General features: G+C 30.9%; 1 protein-coding gene across 6 annotated transcripts in view; it reads left to right on the top strand.

Annotated features, from left to right (window-relative positions):
- Pgant9 (polypeptide N-acetylgalactosaminyltransferase 9) overlaps positions 1-22,952 on the top strand; it is a 48,505-nt gene that overhangs the window by 11,003 nt on the left and 14,550 nt on the right. For 3 of the 6 annotated variants that reach the window (XM_025160876.2, XM_025160875.2, XM_025160874.2), the window contains exons 3-4: positions 12,855-13,477; positions 14,196-14,416. In XM_025160876.2, coding sequence (XP_025016644.1) covers positions 13,151-13,477; positions 14,196-14,416 — 548 coding nt within the window. In that variant the 5' untranslated portion in view covers positions 12,855-13,150. Of the gene's footprint in view, positions 1-2,651; positions 3,334-3,662; positions 4,213-12,527; positions 12,731-12,854; positions 13,478-14,195; positions 14,417-22,952 lie in introns of those variants that run through there. The other 3 variants (XM_015929487.3, XM_015929489.3, XM_089266574.1) reach the window with 3 other exon arrangements.

Raw genomic sequence — 22,952 nt, 5'->3', positions numbered from 1 at the left:
TGCAATCTATTTCAACTCATCAAAAGAATCGAAGAGAAAAAAGTTGTTAAAAAAGAAAATAAATGTTCAAAAATTGTCGAAATTTCGGTCAAAAGTCGTTTCAATAAAAATGTAGAGTTTATTTTGTGCACAAAAGATCATGGATAAGCTGCGAAATTAGCAAATATTTAGATTGAAATCTTGAATGGCTTTGAACGAAAGCATTTTCGTTTGAATTCTCAAAGTTCATTACAGAAGCAATGAAATGCATTGTTATTAAGACCATTAAGGATAATCTTAACTCATCAGAGTGGTCATAATTACCAAAGCATCAATTATTTTGCAGCCTTTTGAAAGCCAACTCTAGTCGACTTAAGCAAAATAACTCGATAATGTTTTGAGTTCGAATTCTTAAGTTTGACAGTTCGTTAGTTTCCATGAGATTAAGTGTGAGTTGAAAACAGTCAGAAATTGTTATTAGGATCAAATTAACTTAAGTTATAATGATTAATGTCCTGTTAGAATCAACTCTAGTGTGTGCATTTTGTATTTCAAAGCTTATGTCTATCCTTATGAGATGTTACTAGACTTAAATGTTTCAAACAATTTGAATGCAATTAAAACACAAAACATTTGATATTTGGTCAACATGCAGTTAGCTCTTAACTTTTATTTGGATTTTATTCGTTCTAATTATAATGAACAATTATCAAATAAACTCAAACAAGATGGAACTTTGAACTCAGTTTTGGTTAAAAACGATCATTTTACAATCTTATTGTGATCTTGTTGCACTTAAACAAAGCTTGCTGTAAAACCCTCTTGTTATTTACACTTTTAATGAATGAAAATAACTTTGAATAGAAAGTTGGCCGAGTTGAACGCCAAACTTTCACTTTGATCTTTAAGCCTGAGAATCGGTAAATATCTTGGCTCAGCATTCTGTTCCAATTGCTTATATTCGGTTCAACTGAACAAGTTTCACTTTCTCATAGATTCACTTATCCTTTCCAATTTGTGTCGGCTAGTATCATTAAGTGCTTCCCACGAAATGCAGATTCATTGATGACTGCAAACTGAGCCAAACAACAATCAAAATAATAGTTGCAAGTCCAAACTGTCATGCTTCTTGTTATAAAAGTAGCTCGAATCATCAAAGACATTGCTATCGATATCCTTTGATGTCATAATTTTCTTGTTGCAACAATGCAAAATTACCTCATGATCGGCATAATTTGACTCGATATACGTCAACAGCGAACGATTTGTTACAAAAATTTCATTCTTAGATTCAAGTTTGTTCAGCTGTTATAGTAAAATAAAATTGAAACTGAGTTCAATCAAATTTATCGACCTGATCAGCTAATTGTTCTGGCTCTTGAAAATGTACAGTTAAGGAAATCCATTTGCATCTCCATGCAAATTAATACCTTTGAAGTTAACTTTTGCACCAAACTTTGAGTTGTTTTTCCGGTTTCCCGTTGTGCATTCTAATCAAGTTATCAATTAGCTGAAGTCAATCAACTGAACAGTATGAGTGAGTGAGAAATTGTTTTAAATGTGAATAAATTGTAACGGGAATGGTAAAGTTATTGAGTATAAAGTTTTTCAGTTCACTATTTTTGGCTCACACAAATAACGATATCAAATGAATTTTCAATTTCTTTTGTCATCAAGTTCACATTTTAATTGAATGAAACAAAGTCAACAAAAATCGAGTTAATGAAAAAGTAATTTTTACCTTTTGTTTTTTTTCTCTCGTCACCTAATTGTAGTGTCAATCAATTGAAAACAATGAAATCAAAGGAGTGAGTCTAAACTGATTAACAGTCATTGATCATGAAAAGAGCAGCAAAAAATTTATTAACTTAATTGATTTAATAACCAAGTCAAGGTTACATGATGTAATTGAGTGAAAAGTTGAAAACTATTTCCCTAAATTTTTCCGTCTAAAGGTATCGATGAGAAGTTTAAAAATTGATCAACATTAAAATAACATTGTAAAGTGAATTAAGCTCATCTCATGCCCAGCTTTTACAAAGGTCAAACACAAAATTAGGTTGATTAAAGGTTGAATGTTTTCCCAAGCTTAGGATTTGATTGAAACTCAAACTGACTCATCTATCAAATTTAAGGTTTAACTTCGCTTCAACCAGAGTTTTTTAATCATCAGGTTATTTTGCATTATTAATGTGACTAAAAAGTTTATAGCAAGCTTTAACAGTTTTGAAATGATGAGCCCATTGATGGCTAAACTTGCCTCTGAAAGGTTATCGATTGATTCAAAAAGTTCAAGTCACAGCATCAGGTTATTGAGCATTATTATTGTAACAATTAATTAATAGCTAAACCATCGAATCAGAAGTTATGAGATTTAAACTTGGGGACGAAGCCTAAACCTAACCGAACCTAACCTAACCAGAACCAAAAAATGATAAAGAAACCAAAATACCTGATATCAATACCAGAAATTTATCTAATCTCATTTTAGATTAAAAACCAGTGTAAAAATGATTTATTAAGATGCGTAAATGATTTCAAAATAAACATAAATTCAATTTTCTCAGCTGTTTAACTTCGAGATATCGTTAACTGATTTAGATCAATATGTAATCTAATCTCACCACTTTTTTCAATTTTCAAAACAAATGTCTTGATTTTCCGTTGCTTTCAATAGCTTTTCTACTTTAATTTTAGGTTTCTTATCAGCTTCATTTTAATTTTAACTTTTTAATCAGGTCTAATCACTCTCTTTATCATCGGCTTCTGATTAAACTGTTAAATATTAAAGTTGATCAATTTCAAAACCATTCAGTTTATTTGATTAAACCATTTGATTAAATACTGGTTACCTTCAACTTATTGGTTTAGTTGAACTGAAACAACATAAGAAATTGTAACTCTGATGAGTAAAATGATGATTTGATGCTAATAAACAATTCATTTTGAAGACACAACCATTTACTGTTCAACAAGTTGATATCGTCATGGTACATTAACGGTTACAAGTTGTCACCTACGAGTTAGTTTGTTTACCTTCAAATGTGTAAACCTCATGAATCGAGGTAAACTGAAGCTTCATCTCTCATCAGTTATTCAGTTGTCCTTTAAAAGACTTACGTCAATAAATTTACCTTTGAAAAGTGAAAGTAAACCAAACACCAAGCAAAACAAATTGGTAAAAGTGATGAGTGTCGACATGAAAAAGACAAAAGGCTAAAATTTAAAGTTAAACTGAAATAATAGCAAGCAAAAGATACAAAGAAAAACATTTTTCCTTCTCAACTTTCATTACCATCAGTCGTCATTGTATTACATTGAAGGTTGCCCGTTGTGTGTAAAAATTTTCATTTGGTGAGTAAAAAAATTCTGTCAACATTTCCGTTTCATTTCCTTTTCCTGTCACCAATTTACCTATTATTTTACCCAGTCTGTCTTGATCATCCTCACAACCTTGTTAAAGACAAGTGAGAAAAGACAGATTCTGATAAAAGTGGTATAATGAGAGAAACAATTATACAATGATGATGAACAAGTAAAAAATGGGAAAATGTTTAAAAACAATGTTAGACTTGAAACAGATGAGAGTCCCGTCCTTTTCATGTTTCCCCTCTCATCATTGCTCATCATGGCTCCCCTTCATCATCATCATGGATGACTGCCTGAAGAGCTTTTGGCAAGTCAGTTAAGCACGACCGGTTCTACCAACCAGTCATAACTTCATCATCTTCATCTCCTTATTTCGCTTTTTTACCGAATATTTTTTTCTCCATTTTTCATTGCTCTTGTGTTTACGTGTATTAAAACATGATTTTTGTCAATCTTTTTCCCTTGCTCTTTTACATTACATTTTAATCGTTTGTCAGTTGATCAGTTTCACCAATCTCTGTGTGTGTGTGTTGCTTGAAAAGGTTTGATAAACAAAACGGATTCAGTGCTGTGTAATCAAATTAGTGAAATGTAAAATGTTTATGTGATCATCATTCATTACCATACATATCACTGGAATCGTCATCACTTTCAATGTTACTGTGTTCATCATTTACCATCATGATACTCATCATCAGCAACATGACCATAATGATCAAGAAATAATAACCATTTTGTTTTGACCTTCACTTGCATCAGTTTAATGTTTCAATAACCATTATCAACCTCAACCCAAGTAAAGTTAACCCAATAAAAAGTTGATAATAGTTTATAAAAGCCAAACGTTTTGTTAACCATTAAAAGGTAAATAAAAAACGAGATAAAAAAAGAAACTCTTTTTCTTATTGTTAACCCAATAGCTTAACCTTGTCTTGTCAAAATTCATTTTCACCAATGATTATATTTTTTTCACTTGTTGTTGCTCAAACATTTTGTGTCTAAGAACAAACCAATGAAAATGAAGAGGAAAAAAAGAAACTATTTTTACCTGTTTTTGACTCTCACCATCAACCTTGCTCTTAACTTACCTAGAGGTTGCTTTCTTGTTCAACTTGCTTCATCCCTGTTTATCAAGTAAACCTGTAAATCAATTTTTACCTTTGCTCGGTTCATCTTCTTGCATCAAGAAGGCAACTCTGATCAACTGTAAATGCAAATGACCAAACCGGACTTGAGAAGTGATATCATTCCAACGTTGAAATTTCATTCGAATCTTGAAAATTTCTTAACGAAATCGTTGAAATTCCCATGAAAAGCTCAACCATTTGCAAAAGTCGAGAGCAAAGTCTAAGTCATTTTCAGAGTAAAGTTTGAATAGAAAAACTTTTCGTCAATTTTTTTACTTTGGTTAAAGATCGTTGGTTCATCATTGAGATTGATCATTGATCGATTTAGCTTGAACTGAGGACCTTATCAAAGGTGAAAAAATCATCTGTAAATAGCTTTGATTAATCGTTGTTTAATGTGTTACAAGTTATTGACGAAAATTTTGTTACATTGAATCAGTTGACTTGGCAGTTTGTGGAACCACTTTTTTGAAGCAAATTTTTTCAATTTTCAAACTGTCATTCAAGTCCATCATTTCATTATCAAGATATAAAACATTGCAGAATTAAAAAAAAGATTAAAAAAGTTGAGAATCTAATAACAAGCTTTTCTTTGTATCTCATCTTATTATTATTTCATGTTCATTACATTATCATTCATTTCTTCCGTCTCAACGAAACTTTATCTCTCTCTTTTCTCAGCATCCTTTACTTTTTTCAGCTAATATCTTCTTGCCTTTTCTCTTCCTCATCATTCTTTCATTTCATCACAGTTACAATAAGATATAGACAGAAGATGGAGAAGAAGGAGAAAAGGATAAAAAAGCAGGGAAAAGATTGAGAAGATTCATAAACAGAATTGAACTCTGTTTTGGTGAAAAGAGTTTCTTGTAATATCAGAATGAAGGCTGAGTCAACCATGAATCTCTCAGCATTTTTTTACGTCTATTCGTGTTATCTTGTTATTATCATCATCACCATTATTTTCATCAGTATTATTAACTTTATTAACATTATTCGAGGTCTTGCTCTTTTGACCTTGTAACTGGTCAGTCAGTCTTTTCAAGTGATGCTAATTTTCATTTTGACATTGGTTAAGGTAGTAAATAACAACATCATAATCCAATTGTAATCCAACCTTGAATAGCCAAGAGTCCGAGACATTAAAGTTTCCCTTTTAAACATTTACCTTGATTGTTCAGTTTTGTTTGTCAAAATACTTTGCTTTTCCCGTTCAAAACTCACATTTTATCTTATCAATCTTAACCGATTTTCATTAGACAATTGAATGTATTCAAAGTATTGTCATTTATGGTTAACTATGCCCAAGGCTAAAAGGCAGCAAATCACAACCTTATCAAGTTACAGTCTGCAGTCTGTGCAAAAATTAATATTTAATTTGAAAGATGAACTGAATGTTGAAAATTTGATAATTGATGTCCGCTTTACAGTAATTTGATTCTCATTACATTACAATTAATGATATCATGAGGGAAATGAGTTAAAATTGGAAAGAAATGAAGGGTTTTTTGCTTTTTCATTTAAACATTTATGACTCTGTCTTTTATTGAATCATCATTTTAATGGTTGACAAAGACTAATCACGTTGTTTGAGTGTAGTTTGTTCATAAATTTTCAGTCATCATGAAAGAGGAGCAAATTGCATTTGCTTTTGATGAGCCAATTGATGCTATTTAGATCATCTTTAAAGGTAGATCCGGGTTTCAGGCTAAAAGTCAATGAGACACTTTTTTTCAACTTTGACCTTTTTTCGACCTGAAATTGAATCTTGTTTACCGGCATCGATCCTTTGTATCTGCAAATACTTGAAGCGTATTTTAATCGTCGATTGTGGAGTTTGTTTCATGATTTTCCGTTCAAAGTTAAAAATCAGTGAAAGCTGTCGAATTGCAATTCCATTTCTCAGTTTTTCCTTGGTATTTTGTGAGAAAAACTGATGATTAATCTTTGTTGAAATCGATTTTAAGATCAGTTCTAAGAATTATCGATTTTTTCTTACGCTTTTATAATTTTACTAACTTGGGTCAAGTTGATATCAGTATAATGTATTATTAATAGGCTAGATTACGTTAGGTTAGATAAGGTTTAACCATTGAATCATCTTACAATAAAATTTATCAATCAGCTTAGTTGGAACCATCAAAACATGATCTTTTTCACCTCACTTGGTGGTTACAATAGCTTAAAAGATTGATGAATCATCAAAATAATCAAACCCTTTTTGCAGTTGCACAAGAAAAGGTTAGAAGTGTTAAGACTAAAAATACAGTAAAGGGTCAAACAGATAGAAACAAAAAGTAAATTGATGAAAGATTAAACAATAGTTACACCTAATAAGTTGAAAAAATGTTAATCCAAAGTGATGGAAAACATTGACTGGTTCAAACTCACGAAGACAATTAAAGTAATTAGTAAGGAATAAACGAGAGCATTTCTAGTTATTCACTGCTGAGTCAATTATTCACTAATGAATTCTTGAATAATTAAAATTCAATCATTCCTTTCATCATTTAAACCTTTTCACTCAACTGAATGTAAGCCTAAACTAACCAAACCTAACCTGAACCAGATGTGACGTTGTGTAGAAAACATGAGATACAAGCCAATTCTGTGGACAAAAGCATTAAAGATTCAAGACGAAAAGAAAAGTCTACTAAATTTTTGTTCTTTTGTTCAATTTCAAAGTTCAATTGTCGATGAGTTACTTAGCTAATTGAACTCAAAGTGAAATCAAAAGGTTACAGTTATATCGACTTCTGAATGTTCAAGATTTTCATGATTTCATAAGAAACAAAATACCAATCTAAAGATTACAGCAACTTTCATCTCAAATCTTTCTTAAATTCTCATGAAACTCATCAATGTTCAGGAAAAACAATTATTAGATGTAATTGGTATATCATGTCATTTCTAAATGAATTTCATGAAAAATTGGACGATAATTAACCAATTCTTAAAGCAAAGTTTTTCCGAATATTTCAAACTGAATTGTGTCAACGAGACTGTTTACAAATTGAATGTCGATTTTTTTTCTTGAACAAACTTGGAATACATTCTTGCACTTCAACACTACTCACCTTAGCCCTGTTTCATGGTTACACAAGGTGATTTATGAAACATTTTTCACCAAGAAATACTCTTGGGCTGCATTTATACATTATCAATACTCGAGTGTTTACTCAGTCTTGACTGTTGTGAAGGGAAAGAAAAGTATTTTTGTTTTGCTTTTTTTTCACTCAACATTTGAAAAGACAAAACAAAAACTTTTCCCTTTACTTGTTTGGTAATATTATATTATTTTGTACACATTGACAAGTAATAATATCAATGAAATGTTGACAATTATTTGTCACAAGCACAGAAAGCTTTCCTTTGATCAGACAAGAGGCCACGAAAAGGTCATCACTTGGACAGTCAGTGGAAAGTGAAAATGAAAGTTATTGACACAAATATTTCAATAAAAGTCTCGAGTAAACTTGATTAACCTTTTGGAATGAAAGGAAATGGCGAAATGGATTTTCTTTCCATTTCATGTAAATTCTCATTTTTAACATGTAAATCAGTTGGATTAACCAGAAAAAATTGTAATGAGTTAACATTAATCAGATGAAATTACAAATATTGGGGAAACAATTGGCTGTTGAAATTGAGATAAATTGATGAGCTTCACTTTTCAGTGCAACTTTGCGTTTTGTTGCTCTTTTTTTGTGTGCAAATCCTTTTTAAATGAAGTTAAAACTTGATCAAGATTAACTTTCATTGATGATGACAATTTAATAGCATTTTATTTTACTTTTATTTCTATTGTAAACCATGTTGATTGACCTAAATCTTTTTGCTGTTGTTGGCTTTATTTCTGGTTTGATTGTAAATTGATGCCATTTTATTGCTTCAATTGTGAACCCAGCAAAGTTAAACCATGTTTCCATGTATAGAGAGAGAGTGTGTGTATTTGCTTTAATAATAATGATAATAATAAAAAGCCCATTGAAATTACCTCGAATCCGTTCAGATCCAAGTGTGGTAACATTAACAAGCCTCAATAACATTCAAACCTATCCAAAGTTTTTCTCAATGAAAAAAACATCCTCAACATGAAAAGGAAATAATTTCATCAAACAGCTTGTACTTTATTTGCTGCCATTTCAAAGGATATTTCAATGAATTGTAACTCATTAGCCATGGTTAATAACTGTTTATCTAAAAGTTGCTGGTAACCTAAAATTGAGTTTGTAAATTAGCTTTGCTTTTCATTTGAATTGAGCTTAAAATAATGTCTAACCAAATCTTTAAAGCAAAATCTTTGCCACAAAATACATCTGTTTTGTGAATGCTATGAAATAAGCTTGGTGAAACTTGTACAATTCAATCATGAGTCAATCTTGAACAATTTGAGAAATGAAAGCTAAGCCAAGATTCGGTCAGTCTGGTCACATTTGGTTACCCAAGCTCAATCAGTTTCACATGTAAACCTCAAACTTGGTTGAATTGACAGCTTATCATCGGTTTATTTTGCATTATTGTTACAATGAAAAATGATAATCAAAAGTAAATACTAAAACATTATCTAAAAGCTCAATAAGCAGGGTAATCTTTTAACGTGATCAATAATAAACCGTGACAGTACGTACTGCGTATCCGAACTATTTGTCCAAAAAATACTGATCCAAAGCATATTATGGCCAAGTTTGAGGTTAGAAATCACAGTTTGAGTTTAAAATGATGTTTGAGGAAATTTGTCAAAGATTGACTCAAAGATTGAAACAGATTCATCATTTTTCATTATTGTGTGAAATCGCAACTTTAATCCTTTACTTCAAACTGTGATTCATTTGTTCATCAAAGTGATGAGTTAGGTTAAGTTAGGTTAGATTAGGTTACGTCAAGTTAGCTGACTAATTGAGTTGATAAAAGGTGAAGCTGCAAGGACTCTACAGATTCAATTCCCATCGTCAAAATTTTATCATTTGGTACAAGCGATGAGTCCGAGTTTTTGGGGTCAAAAAAGATTGAATGCAAAAGCTATAATCATAAGGCAAATTCAGGAGATTTCAACTTTTCGAATTCAGATAAACAATTTCTTTTTCTTTGACTGCAAGATTATTTGTTAAGAAAGCAAATGTTTTTCTCCATAATAATAGTTGAATCCTTTTGATATAATATGATAATAATTTTTCGTAAACTTTTTTCTTCACATGAAAAGCGATATAATATTTAACCATTATGTACCATAAACCATTAGGAATGAAAGATAATGACCAGAATACGGATCAATATCATTACTGGTCATTCAATGATATTCATGTCCAGTTTAAAGTTACCATTTGTAATATTTACACACAAAATGAAAAAGTATTATTGAACATGAAAAACTTTTTTCTTTAACATTCAACTTACCTTGATGTTTTCAACCTTCTTAGTGGTTACCATCATCAACATGATCATCATTATAATCTAAATTTTTCCAGTTTTCCATTGAATTCTTTACAGTAACTTGTACATGAATAAACAAGAAACGATAAACTTTTATGGTACATGTTTAGGGTCCATCAATGATGCTACAAAAGTTAACCAAAATTTTAATCAAATAAGAATCCATTTTTCATTGGATTCACCATTAAGAAGGCTTAATATTTACTCAACTCATGCATAATGAATAATAATTGAAGTTGAAAGAAATGAAATTTTCTCTTAATTTCACAATTTGATATCATTATTTTGATTACAATTGATTGTTGAAAAGTTCACTTCTTTTCATCGATTCAATTCATCAATTGAATTTGATTGAAATAAATTGGCCAAAGCATTTCAATCGGCAAACCAAAATTAGACTTGAAAAAAAGGGAAAATGAATTAATAGATTAAACTGATTTCCAGTTGATTAACTGATATTTATTATCATTGAAATTGCTCCAAATGCTTTCACTAATCAAATTACAAATTAATAACATGAAATATCAACATAGTTAACCACAGAAAAGTGAACAATAATAGTAAATTAAATTTGGAATTCCTTTTTTTATGCAAACAGGGTGAATTATGAGCGTAAAATGAACCATCATGGTTGATCATTATTAACAATAAACTTTAATCTCTTGACTGAACCTGCAAATTGAAATGTTTGAAACATTTTCCAACCGCTTGCTATGAAATATCATCAACCAAATGAAATGAAAAATGATAAACATGAGTCGTAATTGAAATTGATATCAACATTATTATCATGAATCACGCAATTAGCTTGAAATCAAAATGTGCTTCATGTTATTTTTAACAATCTTTATGAACAATGAATAATGATTATGAGAAGAAGAAGAAGGAGAAGAATTTTTTGGCGGAAAAGTTTCATTCATGAACCCGTTGTGAATCGATTGTTGAAACGAGTGGAAACATTTTGTGATATTGAATTGTTGTTGACAATCAATTCCCAGAACAATAATGATAATAACAATAATGATGATCAACAAACAAACTGTGACTTGAAATGATGCTGGTTCAATTGAACACACGATAATCATGATAATTGTATCAATGAGAGAGAGAGAGAGAGCATCATGCTTGGTTATCATCAAAGTCAAATGTGTCAAGAATAGCAAATTTCAATCTCAATCTTACAAGTTTCACTCGATTCACGCAACAACCTTTTCCTTTCAAACACGCAACTTTAATCTGACCAATGAACTCGGTCAAGTTTCATTTTCATCTCAATTTCACTTTTCTCGTGCATTTCCAGTTTTCCCTTTCACTTTGTTTCGCTATTCAAACCTTTTCTGGCCAATCACCAATTTTCATTTTGATTGTCCATTTGCCATCATCAACTATCATTTATCATTGTACAACTAATTATCATTAAAAGTTAATAGGAATCAATTTTTGTAACTTTTACTGTCTCATCAATCTGTTATAGTTGATAATTGAAAAATTGAATGAAAAATTCATTTCATTCCATTAACATGTTAAGGTGCAATATTAATGAATGTTTGAACAGAGTTTTGTTTCATTAACTTTTATCAAACAATTTCCTTGCTGACTTATCCAATCAATTGTTCAATGCATACAAATAGGTTATTTACATTCATTTACATTCAATGATTACATGCTTGGAATCGACTTTTTTTAATAATCGTTTTAAATCGATTGGGCAATGTAATTACAATAACGTTTACAATTTTGTAAAGTTCAGGGTGGAAGAGTAGAAGATCGATTTTAAGAGATCGAAACTCGAAAAGCGATGCGTCTGTTTGTAGCATTATAAAGTTGTGATTGATTCCCAGGTCATGGATTGAAAAATAATTGACATTCATCGATTTTTGCTAGCATTTACTAACCTATCATTTGACAGTTTTCGAACCTTGTTTTGCCAAAGTAGAAGAACAATGAACTCGAGATTTGAAATTCTTAAGGTGATTCGAGTTAATTTAAAAATCAAGTTCGATTGGCAATTAAACCTCATTCAACTTAACCTAACCTAACCTTTTTCATTGAATTTAATCTCAGCTCATTGCCACTGAACCAAGTTATTAAGGCTTTAATCATTAGCCAAGAATGTAGATAATATTGAGATTAATTCAGCTTGAGCTTCATCTAAACTAATATTAACTTGTCCACCAAGCCCAATAAGTAGATTCAGAAATCACCAAATCTTTAGGTTGATTTGCTTTCGATAAAACTCATAATTCTGACAGAAAATTGAATCTAACTGAATAAGATGTAAGGTAAATGAATGATGCAACAAATCGATATGCAATCGATTTTGTGGTCTCCCTTTAAAGAGTAAAATTGAAAAAATTGATTGAACATTGTCTATCAAACTGTAATTGCAATCGATATATTTCATTAAATTGCAATTTTGAGATGAAAAATAATTGCTTGGCTTTCCGTTTCTATGTAATATTGAAAGTTATAACAAAATGATTGAGATGAACTTGAAGATGTGAAGTAGAGAGAGAGAGAAAAATGAAGATAAGCAAAGTTAAATGAAAATGATAAACTGTTTGTTTCCTTATCTAATGATTATTTGATTGATTAATGTAATCCAGTCTCGTCTAAAGAATCCAGATCCTGGATTCGTCAAACACAGAATGGTCCAGAGTGAAAAAAGAGATGTTAATAAACAATGCGATAGTGTGAGTTGCACAAAGGATAAGGATTACCAAGACAAGTAGATGTAAAGAAGAGTCAAGAATGTAAAAAAACAGTGAAAGACAAGTTGATTCACATGCACATCATAATCATTATCACCATTATCATCATCAGTAAGAGAGCAAATGGTTTCCCATTAATGTGTGATTATCATCAGCTCCTACGACAAGTGAACACAAAAAAAAAGTATTTTTTCAATGATATTAACCTTCTTTTTATTTCCTTGTTCATTTTCAGATTCAACTTGCCTTTCCAACAACAACATCATCATCATCTTACCATTATATAAATATCATGAAATGAACAGCAAATTACCTAAATTATTATTCCTGTAACAACAATAGTAAACAGTAAACTGGACATCAACCAAGAATCCAATCAAGCAAAGGTAAAAAGGGAATCAAGAGTGGTACAAGTGGACAACAGTAAGAGCTGTTGAAAGGCCAACATCTTGAGGTAAAGACAGAAGACGAACAAGGACAGAAGAAGAAGAAGAAGCTCGAAAATTTAGTGAAAAGTGTATCCATTGTGAGATGGTTTTTGTTCCTCGACGAAGAAGCCTTTACTTTAAAGTGCTTCTTCTCATTCCTGCTTCATGGTTTTTATTAACACTTTTCATTAATCTCAATGAAAGGGTAAAACATCCAAATGCTGATGATTTACTTGTATTGTCACAGTTATCCTCATCACCATCAATCTCATCATCTGCCCATCAAGTGTTGAACAATATTGTATTAGAAAATAATGTTAATCGTGTCAATAAGTTAACAAATAGTGAATCTAAATTAAATCTGGTTCCAGGAGAAAGTGAACAATTAGCTCCAGGAATTAACCATAAACATCATAAACTGTATAACAAAGTGAGTAACAATTAATGTTTCAATTGATCAACTCAGTTTTTACTCACAATGTCAGTCAACTCTGATTGCAGGTTCACTTGAATTTGAGTAAAAAATTTACAGTGGAAAAAAAGGTTCGACGAAAAGAAGAAAAAAATTAATTTTCTTTTCTTGCTTCTTCCTTGGTGCAACATTACTCAGATCATTATCTTGATGATAATGTTGATAATGATCATCATCAACAACAGGAACATCATCATAAACATTACTCATGCATAAAAGGTGTAAATGATTTTGTTAATGTGAACACATTTGAGAGCATTTTTGTATTTATTAAATTGTATTCAATGAACCATCTACAATTGATGATCATTTCAAAATTATCAACAGTAATAATGTTATACAGATAATGTCAATGAGCATAATGATGATGTTGATGGTTGATGATGGCGATGATTATCATGGTGATGAAGATGATGATTGCAAGTGTGATTATTGGTAAACTATTAGAGTCAACAAAAATGAACCTGCAATTGGTAAACTAATTTGATAAACATTTTGCCAAAATCAATGTTAATGTTAAACATTTTTACGCTTTTGTTGCATTAAAGCGCATCACCCTGAGTTGAGTAAACTTGAAAATTTGTATTTTTTCAACTTTTCTGCTAAATTAATCTTTTCATTTTCTTGTTCTTCTTCTTCTTCTTTTCCATGATTATCATGAATTTGCAATTTCCAGTTAAATGCTAAACGTTTCAATCAAAATGCTGTGATACCAATGCCAATTGATGATAGTAAGAAAGGCCCAGGTGAATTGGGTAAACCTGTTGTCTTACCAACCAATGTTTCAAGTGAAGTGCAAAGTCTGGTCAGCAAAGGATGGGAAGACAATGCATTCAATCAATATATTAGTGACATGATTTCACTAAGACGATCTCTTCCTGATGTTCGGGATCCTCAGTAAGTTGATTAGCATTTTGCACACTTGAACAAACAAATCTCAATATTGGTTGACTCAATGTTTTGCAAATAATTGTCGACCGACTTTTGAAGAAAAAATTCACGACTTTTTGCACACTTATCATAATTTCAGGTCAATTTGACTTTTGAAGTTCGCTTGAAACTAATCAAGCTGATCACTTTTTGTCTTCCCGAAGTTCAACTCTGTATTTTAATCAGCTTTTTTGTTTCAAGTTTTCTGTGACTTTCAAGATTTCAACTTTAACCAACTTATGTTTCTTAGCTCAACGTTTTTGAAGACTTTTCTGAAACTCGTTATTAGCCAATCTAAAGTTGTACATTTGCAAATATTTTTTGTGGCTTTAAATCTGAATCTTTATTTCGCCATCAAATAGTTGAACTGGATGAAAGATTAGCCTTTGTTTTCTGGTATTTTTGCATATTTCATTTTGTTTTGTGTGTTTGAAATGAATAACTCTGAGAAACATCTAGACTTGAAAGGATAACATTGAAAGGGTTTGTTTAAATGAAATACTTGAAAACACTTATCTCATTTCACTAATGTATTGCTTTTGGTCTCATCTTGCCCATTATGTATGTAAATTTTAAAAATGGAAAAGAGGAGTAACAAGTTTGTAACATGGAAAAATGAATTTTCATCTTTTCTATTTTGTTAACCAAACTTCATTCCAAGACACGTAACTGTAAATGAGATTACAAACCTGCAAATGATCTATTCACACTGTTCAATTTTACTGCAACAAGCCCATCATCATGATAGCTATTATTATCATCCTTATCATAAGAATCATCTTGACATTTGATTGTCTAAAAATGCGAATGAAAACATTTTATGTTTACAACACTTAACCATTGTCAGGCTCATGTTGACATTTTTTGTAACCCAATGGAAGCGTGTTGTTAGCATCAAACAAAGAGCCTTGATTGGCCAAGAGTGAAAAGCAGGAAACTCAGTTTAACAGTTGACAAAATAGCAAACAGTAAAAGGGAAAAGTTGAAGTAAAAGTGACAAAAGGTAAGAAAAAAAATGATAATGATGAGCCTGGAATGAGATAATGTTTGAGATGACAACTCGCACACTTTTTTACCTTGCCTTGCCATTTCTGATGATTAGTTTACTTTGATTCTTGATTTGACTCTTAAGTGTTTCATCTCGTGATCATTTTGTTAAAGTTCAGTTTTGTTATGAAGAAGGCAAAAAATGCAGATGATTACGATGATGACTATCAAGATGATGAACTAGTTTTTTCTCAATGTTGGTTTCAATTGGCTTATTAAAGGTTAATCAACCTCGCAAGATTGAATTTGAAAACATAAAAAGTTATCAAATGAAAGTTGCTCTTTCCTGACCAGTGCTAACGTCCTTTAAGAATTGCTTCCTCTCTCTGTCATCATCACTGAAACATTCATACCTGTAGGTGGTCAAAGAGAGTTGAAGATGAATTGGTGTTAATCTTGCACTTGAAATTGTTCTGACTCAGAACGAGTTGCAAATATTGAAATTCGAACCTTGAAATGTTCAGAGTTAGAATTGAATTCATCTTGAAATCTTGACTTTGATTAAGAGCTCATCTTTACAATCAAAATGATTACAACTTTTACCTGCAATTTTCTTGCTCATTCTTGGTCAACTTGGTTAATGTTTTAATCAAACTCTTGAAACACTCATTGAAGCGTCATGAAAAAACACTTTGATTAAATTTAAAAATCAAATTTGAAAAGATTCCAACGAAAGCCAAAAATTGTTCAAAATGTTGAGTTTTTTTTCTCACTTTTCAGGTCTTCCACCTTTCTCTCTACCTATCATCTTTATCAATCTTCATCTCTTCTTTTTTTCTCTTCATCACCTGAGTTTCATGCCAAGACTTTCTTCTTCTCTTTCACACACAAACAGACTGTTCATTTATAGCTAAGTTGATTTGCGCGCGTTGACCTTAAAACTGGTTTCAACAATTTGATCAAGTTTTCTCGTCTTTGCATGGAAAAGAAGTAAAGAGAAGGCAAAAAAAAACTGTTCAACATTAAATAAGTTTTCTCTTTCCAGGTAATTCCCATGGAACCAGTAATTTCATTTTAAGCTGAACTGGTTTCTCTTTTTTATCTTTCCTTGTGCTTCTCTTCATCCTCTCTTGCAAGTGATAAGATTTAACAAAAAAAAGTTACAGATACAAATCTCAAGATGCAGATAAACTCATCTCTTCAATAAATTGAATTGCTACCTTTACCTTTTATCTGCAACCTTTTTCGGTTAAAACTTTCTATTTTTAGGAGAAGAAACGTGAAAAGAGAAAAGCAAATTTTCACATCAAATCACAGTCAAATGGTAGTCACAATTATAATGACTAGATATAAATGTCTTTGAAACGCTTCTTTCAAATGTTTATTAGAACCTAATCAACTTTAATCATCAAAGTAACCGCTATTTTCAGCTAGACAATTGTTTTAATCTCGACCGATTTGTCACTCAAAATGATAACCTTTAATTAAGCACTTTGTGTCACTCATTTCAACTCTGTCTCATTAAAATGAACAATAATGATGCAAAAGATGACTTCAGTTATTTTGAGATGAAAATTTTATGAGACAGTTTAATTAAAAGTTTATCAATTTACAACTTATTTCATCCATAATGACTTATAAATATCAAGTCAATATATTGATAGTTGATGCAAACGAGACAAACCTTTTCCTCATCTCCAGGTTGAAGTTGGAGTAAAAAATTAATGCCAAATCAAGCCAACTCAAGTCATGCTTAATGATCAAATATAAATTCAACTTAAACGACCGTTTTTGCTTCATTCGTTAATTTTTTATTGCACTTGACTTTGAAATGATAATCTCTAATGACTTATTTTAACTCTTCCGAGTCTGCAACAAACTGAAACTCAATTTTTGTCAAAGTGCAGTTCCGGATTACACCTTCAAAAGTTGCACAAAGGATCCTAGCTGAAGCAATCCACAAGATCACAACCACACGAGCTAACATCAGTTAAGTGAAGATGACTTCAACCGGTCTCGGTATTTTGCAGTACTAGCTTCTCACTTCAACCTGGCTCAGTTTTAGAGTCGCAACTGTTTATCAATTTTAATGCATAAATATCCGTTAGTGTTGTTTATGGAAAAGTCAATTGCAATCTCAATTCTGTTCAGTTGCAATCGTCGTTACAATAATGATGCAAAATAACCTAAGAATAGCAACTCAATCAGTTGATTAAACCTTGAACGTTTCATTGCATTCGCAAACTTCGTGATTTTTGATTGAATATTGTTTTCATTTGTATCTTTTACAAGTTGTTTACCAACAATTAATCGCTACAATCATCAGTTGACTGTTGGAGTTGGTAAACAATATCAACTGAGTAAAGAGACTAATCTCAATCGCTGTTGAACTCGAAATTGAATTTATCTTTGCATTTCATTTTCTTTTTTTTCTACCAATGTTTTATTCTAATACAACTTGAAAGTGAACAAAAATGATCTAAACTGTAACAGAACAAGAAAAGCAGAAAAAAAAGTAAAACCACTTTTCCCTATTATTCCCAATGGATGATATTACTTTGTATCATCATATTGTTTAGGTTGATATAAAAAAAGAGGAAAGAAAGGAAAGTGTATCATCGTTCATCGTCATCTTAAATCAGAGAAAGAGATCAATGTGTAGAGTTGAGGAACAACAAAAAATAGTAAACAGAGAAAGTAAAAAGACGAAGAAAACTCGAAGCGAACAAGAATTTTTTTCCAGACTTTCTCATTCTTTATCTTCTTTCTCTCTTCTCACCATCCACAAACATCAATTGATCACCTCTTCATCTTTCAGGTTCAATCTCTCACAGGAATTGTAGATACAGACAGAAAATTTCACTCCAAGAATCTTCAAGTCGTTGGATGAAGAAGCAAAATGTTGAAAAGCAGAGCAAGACAAAAAAAATGTTGTTTATGTTTACATTGGTAGATGAAGGTAGGAAAAGGATGAAAAGGGAAAAAATAGGTTATAAATAAACATCTTAAAAGTCAAGGATATTAAGCCTTGAATCATGATGATGATCATGTAATTGTTGATTCACATTACCTTTTAATTCATTCAGATAATTCATTCATTGTAATACAGATGATTACTGTTCAAACAAGAGCTTGGCTCAGCACAAAAGCTCACTTTTCAAAGGTTATCAGTTGTCATTGTTGCGATAAATGAAAAGTTGAACTCGTCAGTGATTATTGAGACTACTTTCAATTATACATTCACCATGAAACGTTCAGTCTTTTCTAGATAAACTTTCCTTAAACTCTTGACATTTGTTTCACATGAAAATAAACATTGAATATTTTACTTGATTGATTAAAGTTTATTTAGTTTACAGTCGACTGTTTACTGCAACATCCGAATCAAGCAATTGTTGGAATGTTTCATTTTCAGCTTCAGTTGCTCATTGACAATTTCATGATAAATAAATATTATATAATAATATAATGCGCTTTCGGGGTTATTCAAATGCTCCTTTCATCACAACAATTTCAAAAATTCTTGATCGTTTCTTAATTTTCGATCAAACTCGATGTGTTGTACAAAAACGTTTCTTGGGTTTCAAAAGTTCCGCAAGTTTGGCCATTTAGACAAAATGATAAAAATCCAAATTCTAAACGTAAATCGATCGGAATTTAGTTTACATTTAAACAAGTTGGATTGAGTCCTCGAACCTTCGACATAACCTTTTGAGACGAGCAACTTACTGGACTATTGTAACATCTTTTTATTTTGAGCTTTTAATTGTAATCAGTTATTCAATTGAAACGAAATGTTTATTAGAATGAAATCAACTTGAACATCATTATATTGAATTTTAAACTGTAAATTACTCCCAGACTCTTTTACTCCATTAATTATCCGGCAATTGTTCATGCACAATAAATTATCAGGCTGAATACTTTTAGTATTTTAATGTCACATGAAGCAACTTTTTTTTCATCACTCATCATTCAACAGCTCATTCCATCATTTGTCATCTTTTCAGTTTCGCCTTTTGTCTTTCTCATATTGCAATGCAATTTATCGTAAACTTTATTCCTTTTTTTCACCCAGTTCTCCATCTAATACGATGATTTCATTGTCTCTTAACTAAATCTCATAATAATAGCATATATCTGTAAGCAAAAAATAATGCTCTAGTAATAGGAATAAGAAGGACGAAGAGAAGAAAAAGTAGAAAAGAGGAGAAAAAACATCTCACATTATCTCATTTTCTTGCTACGAAAATGTTTTTCTAACATTCAGATATAAACTCATAATATTAAGATAATGACTTCTGATGAAGTGTATATTGACTGAAAAGATTAGGAATAATAGGGTTGACTCTTACCTCATCATTATCATCAACTTTTACTTTCTGATTCCCAGATTGATTTTGTTCTTGATAATGATAGAACTAATGATTCAATGCAAACAACTAATTAGGCAGCTTTGTCTGGTTGCTCAATAAATGATAATTTCATCTATTTTCTTGATTCCCTGAAAATTTCAAAACTTCACTTGAAGATAAACTCTAACTGAATCATATTGGAATCGTTTTCATCGGCCATTTTATTCTGTTATTTACGTGAGGAACAATTCAAGTAGAATGTTTATTTGAAAAGTTGAATAAAAGGGAAAAGTAAATATTTTTTTATCTTTTGCTCAGAATTTTGTCTTGTAAAGAGATTAATGAAGACTAATTGAGAGCAGCAATATGAGCATCTGGAATTTGTAGATTTTATCATTTGATAATTGTTACATGAAATGGTTAGATATCAAGTTTCGTTGAAATTGAGATGAAATTGTTTCAACGAAATTTGCCATTTCTTTATCATTTGCGTGACTTGAATCAAGTTTACATCTATTGTTGTTGCATTTGTCTTACACTTTGATGAGATAAATCTTCAAGTTTCCGTTGAGCTGCTATTGGAAATGACAATTTAAATCCGACAACTTTTTTACCTCTCACGTCTATCCATTGCATTTAAATTGGCATTTCTGAAAGATTTTTGTTTCTCTTTGCTCTGTTAATGCCAAGATATACAAATAAGAAAATATACTTTTGACAGTTCAATTGATCCAAGTGATTAACCTGATGATATTGACATTTGAAACAAAAGTGGGTCTGTGAAAATAGTATAATCAATTGATTAATTTTGTCGTAAAATGCTTTGAATCTAATAAATGTCACTAAAAGATTACAATTGACTTGGAGTTTAATCAAGTTTGTTTGCTTTGAGAAAATTGTTCAATATTTCAAGTTTTACTCGATGAATGAATTTATGAGTTGATTTGATCCTGATAAACATTTACACTTTTGCCTGGAAAATTTGTTCAACTTTGATTCAAGTTTACAAAGAATCGAGTTATTTTGCATTATTATTGTGACAATTGGTTCAACTCGAATTTGTTATTGATCAAAATCTTGGATCAACTTTGAGTAGAGTTGATTACAATCTATTAAATCATCCCAAATGTAAATAGTATTGAAAATGTTGCCTCGAAGTAAAGGTAGAAGCTAAATAAAGCCAATAAGTTCGACTCTTTTGTAAGTTGAGCAACTTTACATGATAATAGCCAACTTTAACTGTCCAATTGCAAACCATTTTTAAATTGAAAATAATCAAACTTTACCTTTCAGTTTAAAATTGGTTGGCCAGAATCATTCAAAGTGAAATAATTGAACCAATCGACTTGATTGAGAAATTGATTAAAATTTGAAAGCTTGAGTCAGAAATTGAAAGCCTCATATTCATTGATTTTTGATGCACTTGAGGCTTCAATTTTTGATGTAAAAATACGCTTGAAATCAGCTTGAAAGATCTTTTGGTTACTCTTCAATCAGGTCTCTTAGCCTCAAATGTTTTGATTCAACGATCAGTGGACAAGTCACTCGATGGCAAATCGACTGAGTCTTCTGATAGTCTGAGTCGAGATTTAACTGAATGACTGCATTCACTAGCTTCGGTGTGCTAGCAATAACTACTTCTTCCAAGGTAAGAAAGAAATTGCATTCCATGATCTTATTTCGAAATTTTTAAGCACTTTTTTTTGGATTCGCAAGTTTACCTTTTCTATGACTAAAGTTGATGTTGCTGTTGATAAACATTTTGATAAAATAATGCAAAACTTTGAGAGTGAGATTGTAAATTCATGTTTGTTGTTTCTTTAAGGTGACTTGGCTTACGATATGAAATTGCATAATGTATGAAATTGAATTTTAAACATAATAACATTGCATCTAATGGTTGAATGAAACCATGAAGCCAGAAATACTCTTAACGGAACCATTTAAAAAAGTGCATTTCCAATGTTGACTTAAATTTGTAGGAGCGAAACAAAATTACATTTTGCTTTTTGAAAAGCAGAAAAGAAATAAATTTTTGGTCCAATTTTACTTTCAACAAAAAAGCATCTTTTCAATCCATTTCAAGCCATGATTGAACAACAAAGAAAAGTGTTGTAAAATTTTAAACAAACACCATTTGTATCTCATTCAGTGTCATTAAAAGTTTCATCATTACAGTTTGTTTGATTCGCACTTCAACACATTTAGCCAATTGCATGTGCCAAGTACATCATGAAAACTTTCAATTCAACCATTCTCAACATGCAAGGTTAACAAATTGAAGCCAATTGTAAACTCATTTGCCATCCAGAAAATGATTAACATTAGGCAAAAAAATCTTTTGTTTAAATGTTGACCCATTCAAAGGTTTTACATGAAACTGGTCAAACGGCAGATGAAAATGATAAATTGAATTTCAACAAATCGACCATCAAAAACAAAGCCCAATTGAAACTACATTTTGGTCCAATTTTCACTTGTCATGTTGAAGATTATACATTGAACAAGATGAATTGCCTCTTGACAATTATCATTATTACATTTCATTATGTATGAATTGTTAATCTGTGTCTGCCTGTAATTCACAATTAAAATGAAACAAGGATGAATAATTTGTAATCTCAATTGCGAGGGAAAACAAGAAAAGATTGCTCTTTCAGCTTGATAACATGTTGAACCCTTTTATTACACTATTCCCATTGTCTCCTCGTCTAGAAATAGTTTCATTTTTCCCCTGTTCTTCTGTTCAGCCATTCATTTTCAATGAAAGCAAAAGTATATTAAACAGCAACAGCAAGGCAACAAAAAAAGCTTCTAATTCAGAAGAGCAAAGGAAAAAGAAGAAGTAAAAAGTGAAAAAATCGAGAAAAAGCCACTTTACTCAACTCTACTTCATTTTGACAAAGAAAATTATCATTTTTAAGTTCATTTTTTCATCTCATGAAATGTGCTCTCATGAGCATTTCTAAGACTTTCATCCAAATTGAAATACAGATTAAAAAATTGATGAAAATGAGGAGGAAAAAAAGTGGTGAAAATTTTGCCAGAAAAAAAAGCATTTTATCATTTTCCTTTTGAGCATAATTTTGGGTCCAATTTTCGTAATGATTATCGTAACGTTTTTCACTCTCATTTTGAACAGTTCATGACAGTTAAAGTAT

The sequence above is a fragment of the Tetranychus urticae genome, chromosome 1 (assembly GCF_039701765.1).
Source record: "Tetranychus urticae isolate SD_2017Ah chromosome 1, NJAU_TeUrti_SD_1.0, whole genome shotgun sequence".
NCBI lineage: Eukaryota > Metazoa > Arthropoda > Arachnida > Trombidiformes > Tetranychidae > Tetranychus > Tetranychus urticae.
This window is presented reverse-complemented; position numbering and strand designations above follow the sequence as displayed.